Below are 27811 nucleotides of genomic sequence, written 5' to 3' on the forward strand. Positions count from 1 at the left end.
TCAGGCTCATATTCAACAGGGGAAGATCGTTTATATATAGCTAATCCTATATTAAGTGAAGGGCACAAAGTAAAGTGAAACACTGAATAGAAATGGCCTACATTGGCCACTGTTTGATCGGAGGCCATTTTTCAGGGTTAATTACTTTGGCTTTTTCTTACTTTTTGCTACAATGATTATTTTTTGTGGTTTTAGGAATTTATGAGGTTCTCTTTTATGTTTAGAACATAGGATCCAACTAGAGCAGAATTCTGCAAATTGCTACAGTTGTGTGAGAATATGCGCCTGGAAGAAGGATTCTGCACAAAGCGACACTGTAGGGTGCCATATTTATCCTATTTTAAGCACTACTATGTCAGATGAGATCATTTTGGTAGGAAAATGGCTTTTTAAACTGCTAATGTAACAAACTCCTTCTAAGAGTCGATTGGTACTCTCTCTGTCTCTTCCATCCTCCTCATCATGTCCACGGTTTGGCTTCTGCAGTTAAGACTTGGTTGGCTGTATGGAGGCTGAGACCCACAGGGCAGTTCCTGTCACCCTGGGCGGGAGTATCCGCTCCATAGAGCAACTCTGGCACACGGCATGCTCCCAATAGGAGTGTGAGAATAGATGCAGAAGTCAATTATTAGGATTTTTGGAATGTGCCAACTGAACAGTCACGTTTGTGACCGGAAGGTATTCAAGAAAAGAACAAAACATATATTGATAAGGGAAAATACCCTCAGTTTTTGGTCATCCTTGTTTGATTCATTGTTTGGCTCCAGCAACTACTAGAACATGGAGAATATAAAGGTTAAGGGCAGAATTCCGGAAAACAAAACAAAACAAATCTACCTGTGCAGATGGAAAGCACGCATTCCATAATCATTTGCTCAAATAATTTAAGCAGCATTAATCATTATAATAGTGGTCCTTTTATTCTCAAAGGACAGCTTTAACAAACAAATAATATAAAGCCTAAGAAGGAAGATATTTTAGTGTTACTCCAACTAGCTGCCTATTAGAATGTCCCTTTAAAAAGGAGAAAGGTATTCAGGTTTTAACAAAATGAATAAAAACAAACTAAAGTAACACTGTAAAGCACCCTAAATCACCCGCTGATGTAAATAATTTCTGACCTGAATTCCTTTGAATTTGGAGAGCTCGGTATTTTCTTTATAATTTTCAGAGGATGCGTTTTTCTTTGTTTAAGAACCTCATTTGTTTAAAAATTGTTTTTGAGTGGTTTTTGGCCACCAACTCTTCCTGGGGTTTACTTGGCTCAGATTTGTCCAGAAGCTAATTCTGATTCTTCTGTCAAATGCTCGATGGCACCGCGTTCCCTGCTCTCCCGAAGGCCTGGCACAGCACAGGTGAGCAGCTGACCACACCAGGGATTGGGGCTGCGCTTGCAGGGAAAAAGAGAGCTATCTACTCTAATCGCCTGAGTTTCAGGGTTAGGGTTTAACCCAGGAGATCTCCCACTTACAGCAAGGGGAAAATCTCTTCTCCAGATAAGCCTGGGCACTTTATTTCAGCTGGCTTCAGATGGCTTCACCTGGCTTCAGCCATCTAGGTAGGAAAAGAATTTCTTTTCACTGAGCCCTTTGTGTAGATGGGAGTTACAGGCTCTGGAGGACTGTGGGAGCAGCTCTAACCTTCCCTCTTCGGATCTGAGGATCGCTGCTACTCTGTAGCCTGATAAACCCCTCCTCCTCAAAAGGGGAGACATGGAGGATCTTTTTGTTGTTGTTGTCGTCAAGGTGTCAGAAACACGGGTGTCTCCTTCTCATTGTCAGTCAGGGAGGAGAGGTTTATCAGAGAAACGTGATTCATTTCATGGGCCTTAGAAATGTGACATCTTCATAAACTTCACAGAATTTGATTTTGGATTTGAATGCCCTGAGTTCTCAAAAGTCCCCCTGAACCATCTCTTGTTAACTTAATGTATCCAGGTTTTACTCAGCGTCCTTTGAGAATACCACGGCATCTGAGACTATCTTGCCTTATACAAGAGTAATGTGTGCAATAATAAAATGTCCTGAGTCAATTTTGCAACTGTTTTACAAGTCACTGTGTAGTCAGACATTTCCTACCATCTTTGATTTGCAGACAGCAAAAAGCTTCCATTGTTCAGATTGATTTTTAATGGCAAGCCTCTTTCTTGTGTGCCAAAGTCCCCGACACAAAGGTGGGTTTGATGTCTATAAATCTCCCCAACCAGGCTCCATCACTCACTTCTCCCCAGCCTTTGGTATACCGCCTTCAAGAACAACACTCCTTCACTCCTCCTTGAAGCCACGAAACTCATCCCTGTCCGTGTTCCTCTGAGTCTCTCCCTAAGACGAGGAGGGGATGTGCTTTAGGGGTGGGGAGCGGCATGGTAGTGAATGTGGTTAGGAACATGAAAGGCAGTTTATTCTCACGGTTCAGTCACTGGCCCACCCTCCGGGCTCTTGGACTGGCCTACCTTGGCATGCAGACTCTGTGGTTTGTTGGAGAGGATATCTGCAGCTTCCCTGCAGCGGGTGGAAAGGTTCAGGATGGCAGCAGCTGCTGCTATGTGGGTGTCTTCACTACATTGACCGTAGCTATAAGAGTTGGCACGGCAAGGGCTCTGTGTGTGGGCGCCTGCACTAGGCAGTCGATTAGGAAATTTCCCTGGATTTGAAAAATGCTTTGCTGTTGAAGAGAGATTTGATTAGCAAATTGCATGTACGTGTTTTAGTCATTAAATAGATTTGTTTTAGAGATATAACTTCTTACATTAAAATATGTTAAGAATAAATTAAAACAGGATCCATTATCTATTGGTATGCTCAATGAAGGTTATTCAGATTGGTTTTCACAGAAGTTCACAGATCAGATGATGTGATGGCTGGGGAAGAATGTCTGTTCTCTTAATATTTTTTGTATTTCACTTCTTACGGTAAAAACCCTATAACTAATGTTATGGGGCAGGTGCACTGGCAGCATTTGTGGCAAAAATTATGGATTAAAATGACACTGGCAAAACCCATCAGGGACTACAGAAGCTTAAGGCTTGTACATCTATTAACTGTGTATGTGTGAAGACCAGTTATTCCAGTAGAGGGAAAAAAATGCACCCTTTCGACATTTGTTTTCACAGTAACAATTTATATTTAGACATAGAATTGCATTTTTATTATTTGATATGCAGGTTTGTTTTGTGCTTAAACCAGTAGAAGTTGTTCTTAATGTCCAACTAGATGAAACTAAATAAATGGCAGAGTCTTTTAATGAGCTAGCATTTTGCATATTTAGGTAGAGCATGATAAGTAAAGGACAGAGAAAATGTTCTCAGGGTGAGCAGAAAGGCAATTTAGTTATCAAGGCTGAGTTTCTGTTTTATGTTTCTGTTGTGGCATCAAGGTATTACTGAGAGAGAGAATTAACCATATTTCTCTTCACTCTGGGTGTTTGTAAACATCGCTCAAGGTTACGGGAGAAACACCCAAGATTTGAGTGGGATAATATAAAAGCATTTAGTTATTTATTTTGCTGCAAATATTCTTTATTTGATCATTGTTTTTCATGAAGTAATTTAAAACATTTAAAACATTACCAAATGTTATTCCTACAATTATAAAAATGTAAAAATGTCACTGAACGTTTGCATTTTTAAACAATATCGGTATTATATGAGTATATAGAATGCTCTTAACTAACTTCGCTTGAATTAAACATATATGTATATGTGTATGCATATGTGTATATTTTACGTATATATATAATAGAAAACATCGTGCATGTGTGTGTATGTGATTTTTTTCCCAAATCTAACAGGTTGTCGATGTTATGTAGGCTGAGCCTTAGTTTTAGAAAGAATAGATAAAACATCTTTTGGAGTATAATGTACATGTTGTTAACGGGCCAACTCCTTTCAAGTATGCTTATCACTGCTAGGTTTTATATAACATTCTAGTTCTTTGAAAGAAGTGACCAACATCACAGAATGAAGCCCATATTATGTGTTTCTAAGAGCACTCAGTCTAGGTCCGGAGGTATGAAATCAAAGGGATTCCATGGATTTGCATGTTGTGAAGAATCCATGGTCTATGGAGGACCCAAATCGGGGAATTATTTCACTTCTTTCCTTATGATACCATGATGCAAGATTCATGCCTGGGTTTATCCCAATGTTCACTTTCTTACCTTTTCATTAGACTATTCAAGGACTCTAAAACACTTGAAGAAATGTGTTAGTAAAAACACCAAGTTGTGTATATTATAGCATCTTTGAGTTATGATCTTCTATATGGATGTGTTACCAGTACAGTATTAACACATTTTAAATGATTCTATATTAATTCTTCAATATGTGGATAAACATCTCCATAGTCACACATATTGCACCTATTGTAAAATCTTGATTTCTAAACTGTGAGTTTTTTCTGAGACTTTTCACTTTTTCTCTCTCTGTCTAAATGCTTTTGTTGATTTAAATACTACTTTAAGTAGTATTTCAATATTTTACCTGTTAAATTTCCATAATTTCAACATGAATCAAAATTACTGTATTGTGATGACTATTACAGTTTTCATTAATCCCAATCCTAGCTAAATGTGAATTAAATATTTCTTTAGAATTACAGTATTTCAATCCAACAATGGCATGATATTTGGAGAATAACCCATTAACTATTCACCATATTCAGTGTAACTTCATGTAAAATCAGTAATACTGATCAACTTATCATTGTTTTCCTTATTTTACTTCACTGTACAATATATTTTCTCTTCTCCCCACAGTAAATAATGTATTCTGCATTTGAGCACACCCCCAGCCCCAAACACACATAGAAAAGATGCATTTTTGGGAATAAGGATTAGAATTTGAGGCTTACATTCAGGAAATGGTGGTGTTTTTCGTCCTTGACTTGTTTGTATGAGGGGGCGTTTACCAAAAACCTGGGCATCGAAACTGGCATAATCGAATGGTACTTTTCCAAACTTCTCTTGTTCTTTTGACACCGTGGCTCTGGGAGAGGTGATGGCTTGTGATCGGAAATTGAATTCAATTTGTTTCACCAAGCTCGTCCTGAAGAAAGAGGGGAGAGTTCAAAAGAACTATGGTGAGCATATTAGCATCAGAATTTAAAGCAGATCCGATGTGTCATGCCTGTCGGTACCCACAGAGATAGTGTACTATGGAAAAGACCTGTGGTCACAGTATGATAAAAATAGAGTGCTCTGTGCTGGGAGTGAAAGATGGGAGGCACCAAGGGCTCTGGATGACTATGGCGAGGCTGCATGTCGTGGGTCCGAGTGTCCCATGGGTAAAAGAGGAATGTGCAATTTTGCATTTGTCTTATGCAGATGCAATGAGCAGCAAGTATTTAATGTCTGTTAGCACTTTGAGCTCCACAGAGAAAAGTGCCATGTAACTATCATTAGGGCACTGACAAGGTGTGCACATTCTGCTTATTAGGACTGTTAATCTGACTGGTGGTGAAAAGTCAGTCACGTTTGTAGCTGGTGGGGAAATGGCATTGTAGTCAGTTCAGAAGAAGCAATGCTGAGCCCCACTCTCCTTCAGCAGAGCTGACAGGAGCCTGACACCTAACAGGAGCAGCGCAGGCACCAGAAACTTGACTTCTGAATTGTGAATTTCTTAGGCTTTTCACCTTTTTTCTAATTTTGTCTGAGTGTTTTTGTTGATGTAAATAATACTTCAATATTTTATCTGTTAAATTGTTATTTCAATACGAATCAAAATTCTGTATTGTAATAGCTATCACATTTTTTCAAAAGAATTACCTTAATCCAAGCTGTGAGTTAAACATTCTCTTACAACTAGTGTATTTGGATTAAACAAGGGCATCATATTTGTGTAGCACCAATTCCAGCCAAGAAAAACACAAACATAGTCTAATGGTAAATGAACATAAACAAATACACCTTTTGGGATTTAGCAGTATCAAAAGAACATATATGTTTTTCTTTTGTTTTCCACCAAAACATGCCTGAATCATCAGAATGTCAAAATTTCAATGATATTTCTTGGATTATGTAAAAAACATTTTAACTGCTACATAAAAATATTAAATAATTAGTTGATCTTATTATTAGATATGTAACTTGGTTTATACCCCTAATATACCAGCATTCTAGTCTAAAACAAATTTGTTTTTTAAGAAATTAACAAAATAAAACTAAATGCCATTTCTATATTTGATAAATAACTTACTTATGGAGAAACTAGAGGATATGGTCATATTAACCAAAAACCTTGTTGTTAAGATTTTTAATTGCTAGTTATTCAGTAATTCATGATCTTTGCTTGACATATGTTCACTCATCTGATTTTGACTCTTTTAATTAAATCTATAAGAGCAAATATTAAGGGAAGCCATATCTTGAAAATACTCCTAATAACAATGTTGCATTTCAGTGTTTTAGTAACAGTGAAGATCTGGTCATCTGTTTTAATCCTGAAATCACTTTTCCTACCTATATGATTTATTATTAATAAATGTATAACTTCAGGGGCGCCTGGGTGGTTAAGCGTCTGCCTTCGGCTCAGGTCATGATCCCAGGGTCCTGGGATTGAGCCCCACATCGGGCTCCCTGCTCCGCAGGAAGCCTGCTTCTCCCTCTCCCATTCCCCCCTGCTTGTGTTCCCTCTCTTGCTATGTCTCTCTCTGTCAAATAAATAAATAAAATCTTTAAAAAAAAATAAATGTGTAACTTCACATTGTGTCATCACATGTGGTTTATTATTTAAGTGTAAGTAAGGCCTTCCAAACTGCTGGAGATTGTGAAGTACCTGGGGCAAACAGGAGATATTTCATTAATACTTATCAATTCATGGAATGAATTTTTGTCTTAAATTATCTGTAGAGCTGGAACAGAGGAACGAATATATAACATCATATATTTTGGGTGGGTGTGAGCGACTTATGAAAGCATTATCTGCAGGCAGAAATGTTAATCAATCATTGGGAGAGCTTACCTGACTAGTGGGATGGGTTGTATTTAGTGACACAGAATTTTGATTAATGTATGTTATATACTTTATTTCCTTTAGATTCATCCACATTATGTTACCTTTACATACAGGTTAATTTCATGTTAAACTTCTGGAGGGTCTAGCAGTTCATTTAAGTGAGAGTATGATTAACTAGACCAGCCTCTCAAATAGAAATCGGTAGTTGCGAACGAAGGTCGGGCCATAGTGAACTGGCACACGAGGGGTGACAGACCCATTGAGGCACGGACAGACTACTAGGAATGCAAGGGAGGGTCATACCTGTGAACCTGGTCAGGACACTGCCCGGTTTTGGGAGACTCAAGCTGATTTTTGTCCTGGGACATTGCCAATTTTTCAGCTGCAGCAATTGGACAACCAGAAAGACTGTTAAAAAAAAAAATAAAAAGGGACGATTTGGGTTAAAAAGATAAAGTAATTTGCTTTGGCACGTACCTCACAGCATACTTAGCACACATTAAATGTTAAGACATATTAATAGTTCATTTAGCACCTTTCTCATGCTAATAGATTCCAAAAAGGTTTTGTAAACTACCGTGTCAACGTTTGCCCCCCATTTCCATCTCAAAAGTGATGAGTAATGAACTCATTTTTAAAATCGGAAAATTATGTAAGGGAATTATTCTGAAACTCCATAACATTTTAAGTAGAAATGCACCCACTCCAACTGCAATGTGCCCAGCTATAGATTTTAGCATGATAATTCCATGATTTATCTTAAGATATTTAGAAAAATGTTAGGGACTTAATTTTAAATCAGTTTAAAGTATAGAACATGAAGTTTTCTGGCAATATGCTATGAGTCACATAGTATCTTGTGAGCACATAATAGATACACAGTATAAAGTACAAATAAAACAATAGGCATTTCCACCAAAAACATTTGCATACACACAATACGTTTGTATACAAATGCACATATGTGTTTTAAGTGAGTAGCAATCTCAATGTAATGAATCTCAATGAGATGAAATGATGTTTACCTTCCTCCTGGCTTATAGTCAGAACCAGTAGATCGAAGCCCTTTTGGTACCTTGTTAATGCTTATTGGATGGGATCCAAGATAAACCCTACGCAACTCTTTTCAGTGTCAAAACGGCTATGGTAAAGTTCCAGAGCAAAAAAGAACATGTTCTATTTGTGTGACTATATGAATGTATAATTCTAGTCTTCAAATATAACATTTTTTGTTTGCATAACTGGCTGCTAAATGAAAATTTCTAGGAAAGTAAATTGTGGTTTTTTTTGTTTGTTTTTTACTCTGCACACATTGAGAATATTTGTTATCTATTTCAAGTGGTAACATATTTGATACTGATCCAGCGATTTTGATGACACATTGTTAATTGCTTATTTTCTCGGTGGAAAGTTTCTCTCACTTCCCTTTGTAAGGTAAAAGTGTAGCATCTCATCACAATTACCTCCTGTGGGTGTTGCGGTTGCTGTTCACGTGCCCTCTTCCTGTGCATCCCGGGGTGGGACACTTGAGCACGTTTTCATGCATGGCAAGAACTAAGCACAAAATATCACAAAAAGAAAAGAATAGTATACCATGAATACATAACACACTGACAAACTGACTTCTCAACGTTGCATTCAAAAGAATTTGGTTATATAATCTGCCATTCTTCCTCCCATAGATGTTTGGGTTGAAATTAATGGGCACTTAAGAACTTCATAAATTAAATTCAGCAAGTTTGTTCAAGTTTTAGTTTCTCTAATAAACTTCATGTCATGGTTAACACTAGACTTAAATAAGACTATGCGTTTCTATTTAACTTAAACTGAGAGGCTCATAACCTTCCTTTTACATTTATGTGCTTTTCCTTGGAAGAATGGATGGAGAACATTATTTGTCAAGTAGTTCCTTTTATCTTTTCCCCACAGTGTGAACTTCTGAATATAGTCTTCTTTATTTTCTAAGAGATATTACTTTGAATCTTGTCCATTGCTCCCCACTACCCACCCCACTACCACTCAGTTATTGGTGAAAGGGCGTGGTTGAGTGAACAACCAGGTAATCACTTTGAGGAACTGCTAATCTACTGGGACAGTGCTGAACAGATTAGACTCACTGATCTGTAAAACTGTGCTTTCAAGAAGGGTGATGCTGAGGCATTCATACCACCATGGTTTGTATGAACCAAAGGTGTTTCAGTATGTAGGTTAAAATAGTAGAGGATGTAGCACATTGATACTTCAAAACTTAGAAGGCAGCCCTTTCCTTCTCCTCCAGTTTCCTAGCTCACAGCAGGGCAAAGCAAACAAATGTTTGCTCTTGCCCAAGGCCCTCTGCTACTGCAGGATGCCCTGGGGAGACATGGCAGGCAACACAAGTTCCTACAAGGAACGGGGAGATGGGAAGTAAGGAGGACAGTGGTGATGTGATGCACTTTTTTTTTTTTTTTTTAAGAAGACTCCAGGCCCAGTGTGGAGCCCAGCTCGTGGCTTGAACTCACAACCTTGAGATCAAGACCTGAGCTGGGAGATCAACAGTCAGATGCTTAACCAACTGAGCCACCCAGGAGCCCCTGGGATGCACTTCTTATATTTAGATGATGCACTGAGGCTAAGACTGCTGCTGGGCTTAAGGCAGCCACACTCTGGGTGAGAAAGGACTATGCAGTCCACGGTGTATTAACCATGCCTTTTATTTTCTGCATTCTGATATTTTGTCATCTGGGGCCTTGCAAACCCTGGAGAGACCACCCTTTCAAAGGTAAACCAACCAATTGTCAGCCCACACCCAGCTGCCTCCTTTATTAGACTCACACTCTCCACCTGCCAGGTATCAGACACCAACAGAGAACCCCTAAGCTTTGGAGCCTACTGAAAGAAGTCAAACTAGCCAGTCCTCAGCCTGCTTACTCTGCTCCTTCCCACAGAAACCATGTTTCCCCCCGCCCCCACCCTGGCCCCTGATGACCTGGTGCCCGCCTGTGTGGCCCTGCCTGGCGTGGCACATCCCCTTCTCTCAGGAACCGTAACAAATTTTCTTCTCAATGTTGGCTGTCTCCTGATCTACTGTCCTAATTGTACCCCCAAGTTTTCTATTAATACACTGACTAAACACCCAGCTAGATGGAAATTGTCTTGACACAGAAAGGAAACTTTCTATTTCCATTCCGAATTCCACATTGGAGGAGAAAGAGGATAAGATCATGATGCTGTGGCGCATAAAAGAAGAAGCCCACTGGTTTTAGGGATAAGTTGTACTCACTTTCCAGGGGAACCCGCACTTTGTGGGGGCACCCCGAAAGGCTGCGGTGGTGGGGGTAGAGTCCTGTCACATGTCCGGTGCCATCGCACCCGGGGATAGGGCACTTGGTCTCCCTCTTTTCGGGCCTCGGTGAATCTACAGAGAAATTAAATCAAGAAATTCATTTGGCTCTTCTTCTTTCCCTCCCCATTCACTAGAGTGGCCTTGCAAGGTGACATTCTCACTTCGCTCAGTTTTTTACAGCATAAACATTCTTCTCACATTGCCTTGAATAAGACCCTCAACTAAGACCTGTGGAAGCATAAAAAATGTTTTCAATTTTCTTGGTTTTCTAAGCAAAGGCTGACACAGGGCAAGGGAGTGTTAAAATACAGAGATGGTTTTAAGTTGTCATGTCACATATTGTAGTTAGAGTCTCATTATGAAAAATGAACCCTACGCCAGAGGCAGAGGATGCACAGGCTCCCGAAAAGGAAAAAAAAAAAAAATTGAGAAAGAAGAAGAATGTATTTAAACCAAACCTATCTCTCATTGAAAGGGTCTCAAGAAAGCCAGATTCAAAATGATAAAACAAAGAAGCCACCATATCCGAGAAAGGCTGCTCTCGTCTTGTCCCTGCGGGTCCCTGGCCTCCCATGGCCCTAAGGTTCCAGGGCCAAGTGGCTACTCCCACATGTGTGCAGAGCCCGCTCTGGCCAGAGTTAGGAAGGGAGTCAACGATGCCATTGTGTGCTATGGCCACGCAATCAGCAGTGCTGCAGAGGGCCCAGATCCCCAAACCCCGATGCTTTGCTTCTTTGGATCAGTACAGAGCCCCTACGGAGAAGCAGCATTCATTTTACTCTGAATGCAGAAACTGAAAACCCAGGCGATAGGAAGATGGCCTGGCAAGGAAATGTTCCAGGAGGTATGGGAATACAGAGTGGGGACGGCCTTGAGTGGTCTGCGCCGCCAAGAACTTTGGGGTGCGGGAGGTGCCACGGGGTGGAGAGAAGGGGCACCTTGTAACAACGCTTGTCGGGTTACCATGGGGCATCGGCCTAGAGGGGGAGGGCGGAAGACAAGCTGGGGTTTTAATCTTCCGGTGCACACTTTGTTGAGGCTTAGATGAAAAGCTATATAAATATGTAAAATAAATGAGGATTATCATGAATATTGGTGGGGTTAGAGCTAACAGAGAAGAGGCCTTCTGTAGACATTTTCATATTCGTGATCCAGATAGTAAGTACATAAACTTAAAACAGAAATGCCTCCTTGGAGGCCAGATCACCCCCCTAACCTGTGCCTGGAATGATGTACCAATCACTGGGGCAAGCTTGTCACTCAGCATTGCCGGAACCAGCATCACAACGGGCACGGGGGCCTCAGAGAAAGGACCAGTGTGGACTGGAGGCTGGCCGCAGGCTTCTCAGAACACGAAGTATCACGAATAATGAATCCACTTGATGCTGAGAGCGAAAATAAATAATCTGTGTGATCCTGCCTTAGGAAAGCTGCCGGTGGTGGACTAGGGGGCAGAGTCCTGCCGTGTGAGGATGTGGAGGGCCCATATGCTCCTGCTCCAAGCGTGGTACCGAGAGCAGAGCAATGTCGCGGGATGCGACAGCCGTCTCCGGGGTGGAATATTGCGATGAGCAGAAGTGCTTCTGTGATACCACACCACCCCAGTCGTTGGATGATAAACGGTCCTGGGCAGATGGGCACAGCAGGTTGTATGTAATGCAATTATTTGGGGGCATGCTTTCAGTACAGGAGGAGGAGCCAAGGATCCTTCAAGTTAGGCACACACTGCCTGGGAGGGAAGGTCAGCAGAGAGAAAACTGGAAATCGAAAGAGAGAAATGAACAGCCCAAAGACAGGGATGCCTTGAGTAGCAGACATTTATGTTTCATGAGAGACAGGACTTAAATGCCATGGTACTGGGACTGTTCTCTGTCTTTTGCAAGAAGCAAAGAGGCATATTAAGAGTTTTGACATGTTCTATGATTTTATGGCTATATATTTTACTTAATTCAAAAATGTTGCCAAATTTGAAGTTGTTTTAGGCCTATAATATCTGTAGACGGAGAGTCGAAAATCCTTGAAGTTTGATTCAAGTGACATTAGGGGGGTTGACACCGTGTACGAGAGGGAATTAGAAACAAGGAGAAGCAAGGTGGATTTTGATGCCCTTCCTCCCTTGGACCTGGTCCAGTTGAGGCCACATTTCTAAACCACATTGAAAGGTTTGGCGCCGCGCATTTCCCCTCCTTGCCACATTATTTGTCTATAGGAAGCCAGAGAGGGTGTGGGAGATAAGGCAGGGCTGGCACCTGACCAGGTGTGGTCCTCTGACAATCTGCAAGCTTCCTCTGCTGGGCGAGACAGATGCCATGAAATGCTCTGTGGGGCAGAACCTGTTTGCATGATAAGAAGCCAGAGCTTGAGCTCTCAGGTGACTCTCAGGCCTGGCTCTTCCTCTCCTTTAATTTTCTTTGCTGAATGCTGCATAATGAGGGTGACCTTATCCTCTGGTGACCTTACACGCCCGTATGCCTGGGACTGTCTTATTTGCACCTGATAATACCCTGCGGTTGTTCATAGCACTCCCCTTGGCTCTGAAAAGTGTCTTAGGCTGTACAATAAGTTCTATGGTGACTCCACATGCGCTTTGACCTAAAGTCTCACTAAATGCTTAGTAGCAACAAGATAGTCAAACTTTTTTTTTTTTTTTAGAATTGCTGACTCATATGAACGCTTGGGTAAAACGATATTTTAAAATGCTAGTGCTCTCTCCTTTAACAGCAGGGTCGCATACCCGAGGTATAAGGGAAATTAGGATGGTATTGTGGAGAGCATGAATTGTCAGTCAGTACAAGTATTGACCTATGAGCATGGAATGCACACCAGAGAAAGAAGCCATTGGCTCCCACATCCGGGACAAGGAACAGGAGGGCGAATACCTAATTTGGACTCTGCAAGTATCCTCTAGATGAAGCCTATAATTCCCGTGCATTATGGGCTTTACCTCTTTTTGCCTGTTTCATACTAGTCTGGTCTGGATCTTCTTGCATAGACTTTGAATACCAAAAGGCAGGACCATGCCTCACCCAATAGGATATACTGTTAAGTTAGCCAGCCTCATTCGTAACTCTCTAAATCTTATATCACCCATGTTTACAAACACAGATTCTACTGCCTTGTTGGTTTTTGAAAACAAAAATTTTTAAGTTTTATAAAAATGACCAAAGGATTGTTAAATGTTTTAAGGTATGGCACAAATAATTAAAGATTCTCCAAACACTGAATTTCACTGGCTGGAAGGTATCATCAACTGTAACATGGAACATCATTTTGTGTGTTAGCAAGAAAGAAAAAAATTATTGAAAATTAAATTATGGCATACCCTTCTGATTTCAGAGATGTTAAAATGGGAAAACTGTGTATCTTAGAATGAACGAAATATAGTAGATGGCAAATTATGACGTTTTGGGATTTGAAGTCAATTTTATCTTTTTTTTTTTTTTTTGGTTTTGTAGTCCATAAAAAACAAACAAACAAACATGCATACAGGCAAGTTTAGCAAGTTGCATATTAGTAGAGTGCACAAAGTTCATAGTGGGTCCTGTCCCAAACCACACACTGTTCATTGATATTCTGTCTTGATCTCAACCCTGGCAGTGTGTTTGCATAGTATTATTATCTTGCTCCTCACTACATGGTATTTTATTCTTTGTTTTGTTTTCTCAGCTCTGAGCTGCAAGACAATAATTGACAAGATTGTAGGTGAGTACTAAAATAGACCCAACGTGACAAAATATACAGTTCATTTCTGCATGAATCTCAGCAAGCAGATCATCCAAACCATAACTAACATATTATTCTTGTAAGCTCCCTGGGGCCACGATCTTGATTTTCTTTAAGATATTTCTAATTCTATGGTTCTTAGATTTTAAGGTACGCAAGAATCATCTGAAAAACACGCTTAAAAAAATGCAAGTTCTGGAGCAGTAAGTCTGATAGGATCCTGGAAATACCCATCTTAAACAAGCCTTCTAGGCACTTGAGAACCACCATTTGGGAATTATCACCAGGCCCATCTGGTGTAAGACTCAGCTTGGGGGGTGGAGTAGCATTATGGGGGACGGGACACAATTTCGCTAAAGTTGAGGAACAGTTTTAAGGCCTCCTCCAAGCACATTTATTCTTCTCATTCATGTTTGGACCAGATATTTGTGGCCCTGAGTTAGAGAACTGGTAAAAGCATAGGCTTATAAAGGCATTAACATCCAGTTTTATCCTGCCTGACTTGCCAGTAGCTCGGCATTATTTTGAAGCTCCAAAGGAGTCAGATGATCCCAGAAAGAAAGTGGGAAAGAAAAATTAAATTTCTGGAATTGATCTGATTAATAAAATGATTTAAAATCCAAAAAGTACTAATGTACCTCTAACATGTCCAATATAGTACTGTACAAGTACTATATATTTTTTAAAAGCTGTCAAATTAAGAGAAAAAGAGGCAATTATTCTTTTTTTGTGTGTAAAAACATTGCAAAACTGACCAAGCTTGATTTAAGAACAACCTAGAGAGCAGAGAGAGAGAGAGAAAAAAAAGAAATAGTTTATTTTATAATATGAATTGGTTTTTAAAGTGCATCAAGTTGTCAAAAGCTATCTGGAAGTGGTAATCAAATCTTACTAAATTTTCTTCCAACCCTCAAAGCAATTTTATTCCTAAAATAAATGCAAAAAAAAAAATGTGTCTTACGTTTATTGTTAAAGATTTGTCTTCCACCCATGTCAGTAACTTTGGTCTGCCTCCTTTCCCCAGCAAGGTGTTCCAGCAGAAACCTGTCCAACTCTTTGTAGGTGTTGTGGAAAACACAGCCTCGCTCAGCCTGGAGAGCAATCGCCTGCTCCAGCAAACTCAAGTTCCCCTTCGCCTTCTCCAGGTCAACAGACTCTTCTGTCATGGCTGCCAGACACTCGTTATCTTCCTCCTCCGTCCCAGTGAATGAGGGCTGGGCTTTGCTGTCCCGCGGTTCCATGTGAGCAGTCTGTGGGTCTCTCCTTTCTGTTTCAGAATCACACATGTTTTCACAAGAGATAAACTTGTCACCTTCAGTTTTTATTTCAGGAACTTCCAATAGGTCTTTTCTATTATCCACTAAAATATACTTTGGGACCCTGTGTGGTTTGGTTTCTTCTGAGAAGTTGGAGCTACTGTCCCAACCATTCTCTGCACTTTCAGAGTTACTCTCACTGTCATCTGAGGAGCAGAACCGAAGCTGGGAATCATCGATTTTTTCTTTTCCATCATCAGAATGAATCATAAAGCACTCATCAGCTTCATCACTCTCTGCTTTTAGAGACTGGATGCCACTGTCATTTAAATTCTCACTTATGGTCTGAACAGAAACATTTTTTTCAAATTTCCCCAAGTGCATTAAAGATTTGACCACGAGCTCCTGATAGCAGCCATATCTGTCTTCCTTCCCATCGGAGTTGTCTTGTGCAGTCGAATGAAGGTTCTCATCCATAGGTTTTATCGCGATTTCTTCTATGGAAAAAGAAAGCCGATATTTAAAAAACAACAGCAAAAGATATTTTAAGAAAATATGTAGATGAGAGATAGATTTATATATATTTACACAGTAAGTACAATATGCGAATATGTGGGCTCTATCAATTTTCTAAACACTGAAGAGAAAAATATATATGAATTAATATGAAACAAAACAAAACAGATCTTAATATTCTGAGAGTTGCATTTAAAGAAGTGAGCTAGTAGAATTTTCAGCATATTAAGAGCTAATTGTTTCCAGGATACTGAAATAGATACTTAACAATAACAGAGTGCTGAATGTGAAATTGTTGTTATTGCACCTCTTATATTTGCAAATCCTAGCCAACCAGAAGGAAATCAAATATGCATAATACTACGCATTATAAAGGAAACATTCATCAGATTTCTCTGTTAGCATGGCAATGTATTTTCAAACTTTTTTTTTTTTTTGATGTAGTGTTCCATGATTCATTGTTTGCGTATAACACCCAGTGCTCCATTCAGGTACGTGCCCTCTTTAATACCCATCACCAGGCTAACCCATCCCCCCACACCCCTCCCCTCTAGAACCCTCAGCTTGTTTCTCAGAGTCCATAGTCTCTCATGGTTCGTCTCCTCCTCCGATTTCCCCCCCCTTCATTTTTCCCTTTCTGCTATCTTTTTTTTAACTTGTAATATATTATTTGGTTTATGTTCACTACCTCCACAGTTTCTCAAACATACTTCCAGATTTTATGGAATGTTAGCTAAAAGATAAAATACATCCACATACAGATGATAACTAAAAGAGTTCTAAAGCTTTCAAGGCTTCCTGTTGACTTTCAGAACTGTCACACCGAAATTCCATGCCAAGGGAAATACAAGTAAATGGGAGAATTAGCATGATCAAATATCTTTTTTAAAAAGGATTATTTATTTATTTATTTATTTGAGAGAGAGAGAAAGAGAGACACTGAAAGAGAGAGAGATTGAGAGCAGAGGGAGAGAATTTCCAGCAGACTCTGTGCTAAGCACAGGGCCCACCACGGGGCTCGATCTCACAACCCTGAGATCATGACCTGCGCTGAAATCAGAAAGTTGGAAGCTTAACCGACTGAGCCACCCAGGCTCTCCAGCATGATCAAATATGTAAAATAGTGACACATTTTCTGGCCTGGTACTTGCATGCATTTGTGTAAGAAGGCAATGAGACGAGAGGTGGAGATGGTTGGAGTATGTAGAACATTAATTGTTTTCAGTAGTGGGCCGACTGGAGTCTTAACAGTCAAAGAGCCTTGGGACTAAGAACAGGTCTCCACGTGCCAGTCTGTCCAGGATAGTCCACTGGATCTGTCCCGGTCCAGTTGTCAGTGTTATCCGCTTCACTCTTGCAGTGGTCCAGCTGCAGTGACAGTATGTGTGTGTGTATAGTCATATGTATATGTATATATGTATATATATACATGTATATGCATATATATACACACATGTATGTGGGGGTGTGTATATATATATATATATAATGATAGCCTACTCAAGCCTGTCCCAATGCAAACACACCAGTTAAGGGTGCAATTCAGGGTGCAGATCTGCTAGTGACCCAGCAGCCCTGGTTTAGCAAGCACAGTGGTCTGGGGAGCATGACACCCAGCATACATGTGGCTGTGAAAAGCGCCAGACAACCCAGGAATGGTCCCCTTATATTCACTAAGACAAAAAAAAAAAAAAGAAGAAGAAGAAGAAGAAAAAAAAGAAGCAGGACCATTTCTGCGTCTCTGAAGGCAAAGTGGGGGATGGGCAACACAAAATAATAAGCCCCCTTAAAGACTGTGAAAGACACCAAGTGTGTTAATAAACATCTTTGGAGGGAAGAAAAGGACAGCCATCCTGTGTGATAGCTGCAGGAGAGGGTGCCTGCGCAGGAGACAATGTGCCTTTTTTGGTCTCATTTAATTTTTTATAAACATTGTCTCTGACAAGGACACTCAAAAATACATCTCCATCATCTTCCTTTCTGGCAATTATCTCCCTAAATCAACACTGGGCTGCCAGGATCAAGTAAATATTGCCATAGTAACTAAAAGCATTTTTGGATGAAGGGAAGAATTTAGTCACAACACTAGCCCCTTTAAATAATGCTGATTATAGGGTGCAGTCTTTTGTTGGGATCTATTCAACATAAACTGAAAAATTTAACATTTTACTTCCTAGAAAAGAGGCTGGATAAACAAGCACATCATATGTGATAGGATGGTCTATTCCCTTCGGAATTCATATCAGAGGAATTCCAGGTTTAAATAATATATTAAACATAGTCTAAAATGCAAATGAAGTTTTTCTCAATATCACGGTTGGCTATTAGGAGAAAGTGTAAAGGGTTATGATAATTTTAAAGTATTATGAACTACAGAAAACAAATAAAAAGCATTTTCAGTGAATATGCTCAATTCATTGAACTATTCTCTCACTCCACTTAACTACCCACATGTGTACAATAATGATTTATAGACATTATACCTAATTATGCATATTTGGGCTGTGTTAGAGTGCTAACAAAAGCTCTAGAAAGCAACAATTACCTCTGTTGCTTAGCTACATAGTTTAAAATATTCCTATTAAGTGCAGATCACCAGAGAGGCGGGAGTGACAAAAACGCACATGTGCACGACAATGCGTTTCACTGTGCTGCTGCCAACTGCTAGCATTTTGGGTCATTTCCAGTTTACATAATTGTTTGGTTCAACTGTTTGTTATATGCTAAAAGAAAATATTTATTAATTATTCTTCAGAAAGAGAGGAGTCCTGCCGATAGAGGTGCCTACGTGCATTGTACGCGGTGGTTTCCAGGGATGTTCCGCAAATCTGCAAACCAACTTTCCATATACACACCCCTCTCTGGCTTTCGCTGTCATTAGAAGAAAAAAAAAAGTCGAGTTAGCTTTTGAACCTGACAGATCCGTGATGAGGTTCTTGTTTCTCTTAGCTTTGTAATGGGCTGCCTACGTGTTTACACTAGTGTGTTTTTCTTTTCATGGGTGGCCTGGTGATTCATTTTGTACCTTGGTCATTGAAACAACTAACCTCGTTTTGATTCTGGGCTTGCGTGCTCAAGTCCGTGCAACCCCCAAAGGCATCCTTGACCTTTCTGAACCCTGTGTCCTCATTCACATAGTGAGGCACGCTGTGGAGTTGACACGGGAGCCCACGCAAAGCAGGTGCCACACAACAGGTGTTCAGTAAATGACGTCTGTCTTCTCCCTTCCCCAGATACAAGTTCAGAGGATAGTAACGGCAGGGGATACATGGGACCCTCCACATAAATGAGGTGGGGCTTGTGTTCTGTTTAGAATAAGTAGTGAAACTGATCCCTGAGAGAGGGCACAGTCCACAGTGTGAAGGAGGCTCGGCCAGTTTACCACCCAGGCCACGCATGCTATAGAACTGCTCATCAACTGTTTTCAGAAACTGGAGCTTCAATGCACAGTGCACAACGTGGAGGGGAAACCTCAGTGGGTTTGAGGTCCAGAGACTGGGGCCGAACTGCTGGCCCAGCACCACCTGCCTGTGTGACCTTGGGGCAGGCCTGTGTTTCCTGAATCCTGGGTCCTCATCTTTTAAATGAGGATGATCCAGTGACATCCTAGGACAATAAACTGTTATGTTCTTGGCATGGTATTCAGTTCTTTATTGCATTTAATCTTTAAGGTAATGACAAGAAAGGGACTTTCTGCTCCATTTTACAGAAGGGAAATGATTTTCTAAGGGGCTAGGGGCTTGCTCAAGATCACACAGCTAGCCAGTAGCGGCGGGGGTGGGGGTGAGGGGCTGACACAGGGTCAACCCTCTGCAACAAGCTACCCCAAATCCCATAGCCCAGGTAGGTCATATGTCTCGACTAATGTTTACATCCTAAGCAACCCTTAGGAGAAACTGTTCAGAATACTAATAGTCCATTACTTTCCCAAGTTTGGGTACTTTCAAGGGTAAATTTATAGGAAGATACTAAAATACAATTGTCAGCTGACTTTCAATCAAAAAACAGTGACTCCTAAATTATAAATAAAATATGTAAAAATGAATCAACAGCAATAACAAGACAAAAATTAACAAGTAACCATGCCTCAGCTTTCTCAGTAAAAAAGTGTAGGACAGAAAATTCCTCGGGCACATTCCCCGGGGCCGGGGCGGGGGGGACATTCAGAGGGTTGGATGTTTACCTAGCACACCCCTTTCTCCTCCTGAAAGGATTTCAAAGTGTGGGGCAGGAGGAGGGGCTGGAGCTGGATGACAACTTCTGTGACATGGAGTAAAAAAAAAAATAAATGTTTTTGCCTGATATGAAAAAGTTCACATTTGTTTATTTGCTTGAAACCAAATCTCTACTCCAAGGGGTCTGGTAATCCTAGAAAGCATATGCTAATGATTCTCACATTATGCGTCAGCGGTTCTGTCCCAAAACAACTTTAAAAATTACTCTGAAAATCACAAATTTGGAGTTTGACTCCTTTAATATAACTGGATTTTATTATAATTGGATTTTAGTTCTGTTTCTGGAACTATCAAAGTTACTTGTATAGATAAATTAGTTTTCCAGGTCTCTTGAATATGTAAATCTCGCTGGGAATAAAAGCCCTAGAAAACTGAATTTATCTTTCAAAGTTCTAAAATCAGAGTGGTTTATCCCTTATTTGCATTGTGTTGAGAGTTAAGATTTGTTAAAACGATCATCTCAGCTCCTAGAGCTCCTACAATTTTTTTTTTTTTAAAGATTTTATTTATTTATTTGAGAGAGAGAGAATGAGAGACAGAGAGCATGAGAGGGAGGAGGGTCAGAGGGAGAAGCAGACTCACTGCCGAGCAGGGAGCCCGATGCGGGACTCGATCCCGGGACTCCAGGATCATGACCTGAGCCGAAGGTAGTTGCTTAACCAACTGAGCCACCCAGGCGCCCAGAGCTCCTACAATTGTGATAGATTTCCCTGAGTCATGAATGTGAGCTTAGAAACTGAGGAGGTACTCCACACACGTGGCTAATCTCACTTCTAGGTTACCCTTTTTTTCCTAGTCTGCATTGGGAAACTTCCTGGTAGTTGTCCTACCTCCTGGTAGTACTTTGCAAGCTCGTCTTCTGTTTGCCCCAGTGAAGGTGTATCTGTACGGTTTTGTCCACATTCTCTTCTATCACCATTAATGCCTACCTGCCGCTCTTTGAAAGACAGCCAGCTGAGGGTATGAGACATCGTTTGCCATTAAATGGATTCAAGCTCAGGACCTTAGCCTTCCTAAGCACTGTCCCCTTCATCATCTGGACCACCTGCTGAAGGCATAATTGGGCACACTCCTGCAAGGTAAAGACCTCGGGGTACCCGGAGTAAATGAGACGACAGGTGAAAAGCCCCTATTACGAGTTAGGCACTAACTCAGCTCTCTTTCCTTTTGGGGGGAGTGGTGGGTAACTTGCTCAGAGAACTGAAGACAACTTAGTCTTTCAACTGGGGATAGGAGCATCTGTGACTTGTCATTTCTGGAAATGTGACTTTGTGATTGGATGCTATATAACACTGCTCTATCTACTTTCGGAAGGTAGTCAGAGCACGGGAGGATTGGATTATGGAGCACGGTTAGCTGGGAAATAATTATTTTGCTTATCCTTCAATTGTGTCCTAATTATCTTCTTTTCAACACCTACAAGCTGCATTACCTTAAGCATTAAATCTCTTTGGTCTTCAATGATCTCATCTGTAAAATTGGGACCATAATCATGCATATCTCATGTCATTGTAGGTGGATTAAGTGATATAATTTATGCACCTGGAATATATTAAGAATTCAAAAATAATGGCCACCACCACTATAATGTCAGCATATTCATTATTAGTAGTGCTTCCGGTGCTAAATATAAAAATAGAAAACATTTGTGAACCTGCAAACAGATGTCCATCAGTGCTTATAACTGAATGTTTCACTGAGTACATTTTGACAGAATATTTTCTTGGTGGATATTAAGCATCTATGATGATCACACAACTAACATAAAAGGCAGGAAGTCAGTGGGCAGATACAGTCCTTGTCCTCATGGCACTTACAAGAAAGGGTTGGTGTAAAAGATGCCCATTTAAAAAAATACTCGGTGAATTAATGTCAACTAGATGAATTATACCTCAAGTCTAACCCACATCGATTCAAGGACCTTCCCTAATACTAGATTCAACCTACAATTTTCATAAATCAACAAAAACTGACCAACTCAAAGAAACAAAATGAGTCAAGGATGATTATAATTTACAGATGAGCGATGAGGCTTTAAGCCATATGCTAAATACAGAGAAGCCAGGACATTTGCTTAAACACTGTCAAATCAGCATACAACTTTGTTTTCACTACAGAATCTCAAACTACTTGCAAGCCAAGATTACTGAAGATCTGATGGTTGTGCCCTGACATTTGTGTTCAGTTGGTCGGTATGCTTTTCATCTTTTCCAGTAATCCCTCTCACTATTACTGTAATTCTGTCTATAATCGATATTTATGATCTAAGAGCCCTTTGCCTTTGGTTTGTATAATACATACTTGTTTTCAAATAACATCATATTTAGTATATTTTGATTCCTTAAAAAGTCACATTCAGAAAAAATGTATTTCATAGACTATATGTACACCTCATTTCATTTTCTAATCACTCAAGCTTTTGATTTCCATTTATTTTTTTCATAAATTTTTGAGATATTTTGCATGTCCTTCAATTTCAGCCTCAAGCACAAAGTGGTTGGTGATGGTCCAACTCCTGGAGGCACTGTGACTACCATGAACCTAATAGGAGTAACTGTGAACTGGGGAGAAACACATCCTAAAATTTCAAAATAGTAACTATATATCACTTAGCATGCAAACAGCATTTCGTGAGTGAGTGAAGAATTGAATTCATGAAATATAATGTGTGCCTAAAGGTAATTGAAAATTATTTCAGAACTAATGGGCACAGTGATACATTTTCTATAACACATTATTTTCCTAATGAAGGATCTAGGCTGTCAACTTTTGGTCCCTTCTGCTAAGTCCGTTGCTGTAAGTATTTATTTTAAAAATGGTGAAAAGATTAAGGTCACAAGTCACCTGCATTAGTCTGTATTGTTAATACCTATTATATTTGGGGGGAAAATTATATTCTGTAAGTTTATAAAACAACAAAGTAAATGCTTCATTTATATATGTCATATCTTAGATACCTTAAGCTTAAATATGTCCTTTTATTTTCAAGGGTTCTTTCAGGGATAGAAATCTGTCCTGTTAAGGAGTCAAGGTACTCTTTAAGGCTTAGTAGGTTTTATTTTCCTCAAAAAGAGGCACACTCCAATTCTGTGCTTCTGAAAATGGACTCAGGCAAGAACTCTCTCTGACTTATATTTAGACTCTCCGCCGTTACTGATAAAAAATCAGCTCTCAGTAAATGGATGCTGAGTGAAATAAATGTTTGGTTTTGCTTTCAAATGGGAATTTGCTTCTATAGTCAAACAGACTATATGTTCTACATCAGTTAAGACAGGCTTTGGAGCCAGGGAGGAGATAAAGTCTGGGCTGTTCCCGCTTGCTACCTGTGGCGGCGCGATCGCTGGCTTCCTGGAGGCCATCTTCCTCTTCCACCGCAGTCCTGTCGTCACATTCTTCTCTGCAATCCAGGTTTGGGCTGTAGTGTCGGGGCTTCATTAGCAGGGATTTTCTCTTGTTGACTGGGACGCCCAAAGCCTGCTCTGCAGCTTTCCTCTTCTTCGCCATGGAGCAATCATATGCAGCGCTGTAGTGATTGAGGCAAATTAAGAACATGGAGAAAGACTTTACTGCTACTTGCCATTTGATTCCCATGAAGTATAACCCAAAGCCTGTGGAACCTGGTACTAAGGGTTTAGGGTTAGTTGTTGGCACTAATGAAAACAGCCTGTCCATTGAATCTACTAACTGTGTGGATTCTATTTTACTGCTTATCAGAAGAGTTTAAAAAAAAAAAAATCATCCTTAATCCTGAGTAAGCATATGTTAATCTGTGCTTTGCTTGGCACTACATTAAATATCCAGGGAGGGATGAAACAAGATTTGCACTGGTTTGCTAATCTTAAGAAACAGCTAATGTGAAAAATATACCACCAGACACAAAAAAACGTGTCCAGTATGGATAAATCACAAGGTTTTTCAAATAGTTGTTTGCTACCCAAATTGCTTATCTCTGCCGCAGTTACGCACCAAACTTGAGATGCCACATCCCAAGCTTTGACCTGAAAGAGAAAAGCATAAAAGGAGGGGCAAGCTAGGAACTCCGTCAACCCATCTCCAGTCTCACACACACACACACACACACACACACACATTTAAAAAAAAAAAAAAAGGTGAAAAGATGTTACCTGGCATTCTGCCTTCTGATTCTCACCCATTTGGCACACAGAACAAACAAATAAAAGGAGGAGAAATAAGATTGGATTTCACAAAAATGGACAACAGTTTATCTTTACTCCTGTCCTCATGATTTTATTTGGAAATGCTCCTGCGGGCGGCCCTTTCAAAACAGATTTCCTACATATAGCTCACTCAGAATTAATGCAGATCACTCTATGTGCTGAAGTTAAGACAAACATTCTCTTGGCAAGATCCAGAAAGACCAGAGGGTTTAGCCCACAGTGAGTCTGTGAGAGATATTTATTAAATGCCCTTTGAAGAAAAATGCAAGAGATTTAGAAGCAAAGATCCAGAATAGAGAATCTTAGACTCAGAGTATTTGAGATATTACTTACTCCATCACAAAAAAATGATTGAATACTCAATAATATTATCAAATAAACAAAAGTCTTAAATTGTTCTCTCAGGAATATCAATGCAAAGATGGTGGCCCATTCATAAAATATGATTATAGTTGTATATGAATTCTTGAACTTAGAACAGTAGCTTAAAAAAACTTCAGAGGGGAAGAAAAAGGGGGCACTATTCCTTCTAGGAAAAACAAAAGACTCTGGAAGGAAAGATAATCCAAGAGGGTTACAAATCTCTCAAAAAATATTAAAAAATGGATAATTGAAAATTATCCTGACGAAGAGAACAGTGAAGTTCCCAAACAAATTAATTTCCCTTTGCAAAATCTCTCTCATGAGCCCAAATTTAAAGTGACCCTGTACAGAAGATGGAGCAAAAGAGAATACAACCAGATGACTATGGGAGCAAAAACCTGCCTTTATATGGAGACTGTCGAAAGTGGAAACCTACATCTGCTGGTTTGTCATGGAAAAGCCTACAACATGTGGTTATGATATAATAGGAGTAGGCATAAAGAACCAGAACTACCCTTAGCACTAGTCTTCTTTGTCAAGGAGACTGACCTCGGAAGGAAGAGGGACAGAGAAACATATCAAAAAGGATACATTTCCTAGGTATGTGAGGTGAGATTAAGAACTTCTCCAAACTAGTTAAAGTCTCCAGAATCAAGTGAACTTGCATCAAAGATGCTCAGAAAATATATAAGACCACTAAACTATTACCTCAAACCAAGAAGAGTGGTTCCTGGCAAATATCATTCAGGTATTAAAGCAGGGAAGAAAAGTGGATTCTTAAAACCAATTTAAGCATACCATTGGTTCTGGGAAAGAGACCAAGAAAGTTTATCAAAACAAAGATTTGTCAGTACCAGAAAACATTGATCAATAAGATCTGGGTGGCAACTAGTTAAAAAGAACTGGTCTGTCAGAAAATTTCTTTCTTTGATGCTTGACAAATGAGGCTGAACATTTACTACCCATAATTTAGTCTTGTTAATATTGTTATCCAAATTTACTTATAAAGACAAGTATCATTCTCAAAATCATGTATCTGGTAATCAGTGGGGCTGATATTTGAATCCCAGGCTGCTGGACCCCAAAGCTCATGCTCTTTCCTACGTTTACCAAATTAAAACAATTAATTTGGTTAATTTCCACATGCATTTGACAACTGAGTGAAGTAATACCTGGATCAACCAGCCACCTCTCTAACTGGAAAGGAGCTGCCTATCACAGCGCTTTGCCCAATGATTGAGGAGCAGATAAATAGGACACTCATCAGATCTAGAGATAATACTGAGTTGCAGCAATGGAATCATGTTGCAAATGTAATTAAGACCCCCCAAATGTCCATAGTCTGGAGTAGCAGAGTGAACCTAATGAGATGACACTTAATGGTAGTAAAAATCAAGTTCAGTGTCCAAATAAGAACTGTGCAAGGATGAAGGGGATATGTAAGGTTTTATCAAAAGTACAAATTTAGCTTAAAAATTGTATTTGATACTGTGTATAAAGTTTCTTAAGGAATATTATCTGTGTAATCTGAGAAAAATAATTGAATTTCCTTATCCCTCAAATATGGATAATAATTTCTATATCATATGTTGTGGATAGAGAAGATAACATCTGTCCTTGTAGTGACTAAAATAGGTCAAGATGGAACTGTTCTGACTCCCGGTTCAGTGCTCCTTGGACTCCATCAACACCAGGCTAATGCTGCCACAATGCAACATCACAAACTCTCTCCCTAGCACACTGTACAGATTTATGCATGCTTGTATGTCCATAAATGCATTCTAATTTTTTACATAGTATTTATATTTACATAAATTACATGAGATTTATACATAACATTTGCTTTAAATCTCACATTCTGTGCATTTCTCCATTGCCATGGCCCAGGAAGCATTTGGAGCTAAAATGAAAGGCTTTATAATAAATATTACCCTTTGTGTGTGCATGGAAAATGGTCCCTTTCCCTAGTTTTCCCTAAGGGCACACTATTTTGGCTTTATTGTGACACTTCACTGTGACACTGCAGTGAGGGAAAGCCATGCTTTACATGTCACTGAAAGAAATGCCACAAAATGCTAACATATCTTCTCAAGGTTGCCAGAAATAATTTCCACTGGGTTGTGTTTTCCCATCTGTGGAGCTCTGAAATGTTAAGGAAATAAATGAGCTCTATTATCTATATTTTTCTAGTAGATGAGAAAGAAAGAGAAAAAATACACTCAGCCCTGCATTTATTGTTCTATTCAATCAAACTGTTGCTTTAAACATCCAGAGTCCTCGAGGGAACTTTATCAATGCACCAAATACCTTTAAACACCATATTTCATATTTGTGGTTTTGATTTTATTAAAATATCTTTAAAGATCTGTATTTTTACTTGAGAGAAATTTTTGGTTACATAATTGAGAAATGCTTCCATTTAGAAACTCAGATTCTAATTTGAAAATGGTATTCCCTTTGATGACAACATATGGCTGAAATTTTACTCAAAACAATGATTGAGAAAAACAACAATAAGATAACATTAATGATAGACTCAATGCTGGAAGTATGTTTAGAAGTCAAGTTCATTGACCTTTCAGATTTCAAAAAAGAATACAACAAATTAGGGAACTATGAATCCCCAAAATCTGTCCAATAAATACTGGGCTCTACAGTCCCACGGTTTATTTTCCACAGTAATAAATTCTCAATGCAAGTTATAAAAAGACATGCAACAAATTAAAAAATGCAGGTTCAGTATAGATATACTCTGAGCACACACCCCCAAAGAATAAAATAGAAAAAGCAATGAAAGTTATGTATCCCTGAGCCTAAGGAAATTATTTATATGCTCCATTTCTGTGGAATATTCATAGTGGGTATTCCTACAGATTTCTTTTAATTAGGAAGAATACCAGAGACTTGTGGAAAGGAACCAAGAAGTATGAATTTGAATTAAGATGATTGGCAGAAAAAAACAAAGGTATAATGATTGAAAAAGAAAAAAAAATTAAACTATTATTATTTTCAGAGACATGATTTTATTTAAGGGAAATTCAAAAGATTCTACAGATAAAATATTAAAAGAAGGAAGCAAATATAATGATGTCATTTAAAATTATTTGAACTTCTATAAACCATCAATAAAAAATTAGGAAAAAAACATTTATAATGCACAGAAATATAAAATGCTTAGGAATAAACCTAACAAAAGATGCATAAAATTTATACAAAAAATTTAAAGAAAATTAAAGAACTAAATAGAGAAATATAAGATGTGC

The 27811-nt window shown here is 39.3% G+C and overlaps 1 protein-coding gene across 7 annotated transcripts in view; it reads right to left on the reverse strand.

Moving 5' to 3' along the window:
• The window catches only part of ST18 (ST18 C2H2C-type zinc finger transcription factor), a 110344-nt gene that overhangs the window by 45283 nt on the left and 37250 nt on the right, over positions 1-27811 (reverse strand). For 4 of the 7 annotated variants that reach the window (XM_032421624.1, XM_032421626.1, XM_032421628.1 and 1 more), the window contains 7 exons: positions 23331-23530; positions 14962-15753; positions 10215-10349; positions 8416-8506; positions 7256-7360; positions 4851-5044; positions 2453-2664 (listed from right to left, as the gene is read on the reverse strand). In XM_032421624.1, the coding sequence (XP_032277515.1) occupies positions 2453-2664; positions 4851-5044; positions 7256-7360; positions 8416-8506; positions 10215-10349; positions 14962-15753; positions 23331-23530 (1729 nt within the window). Of the gene's footprint in view, positions 1-2452; positions 2665-4850; positions 5045-7255; positions 7361-8415; positions 8507-10214; positions 10350-14961; positions 15754-23330; positions 23531-23973; positions 27514-27811 lie in introns of those variants that run through there. The other 3 variants (XM_032421627.1, XM_032421625.1, XM_032421623.1) reach the window with 3 other exon arrangements.

Source organism: Phoca vitulina, unplaced genomic scaffold, assembly GCF_004348235.1.
Source record: "Phoca vitulina isolate PV1807 unplaced genomic scaffold, GSC_HSeal_1.0 scaffold25, whole genome shotgun sequence".
NCBI classification, from domain to species: domain Eukaryota; kingdom Metazoa; phylum Chordata; class Mammalia; order Carnivora; family Phocidae; genus Phoca; species Phoca vitulina.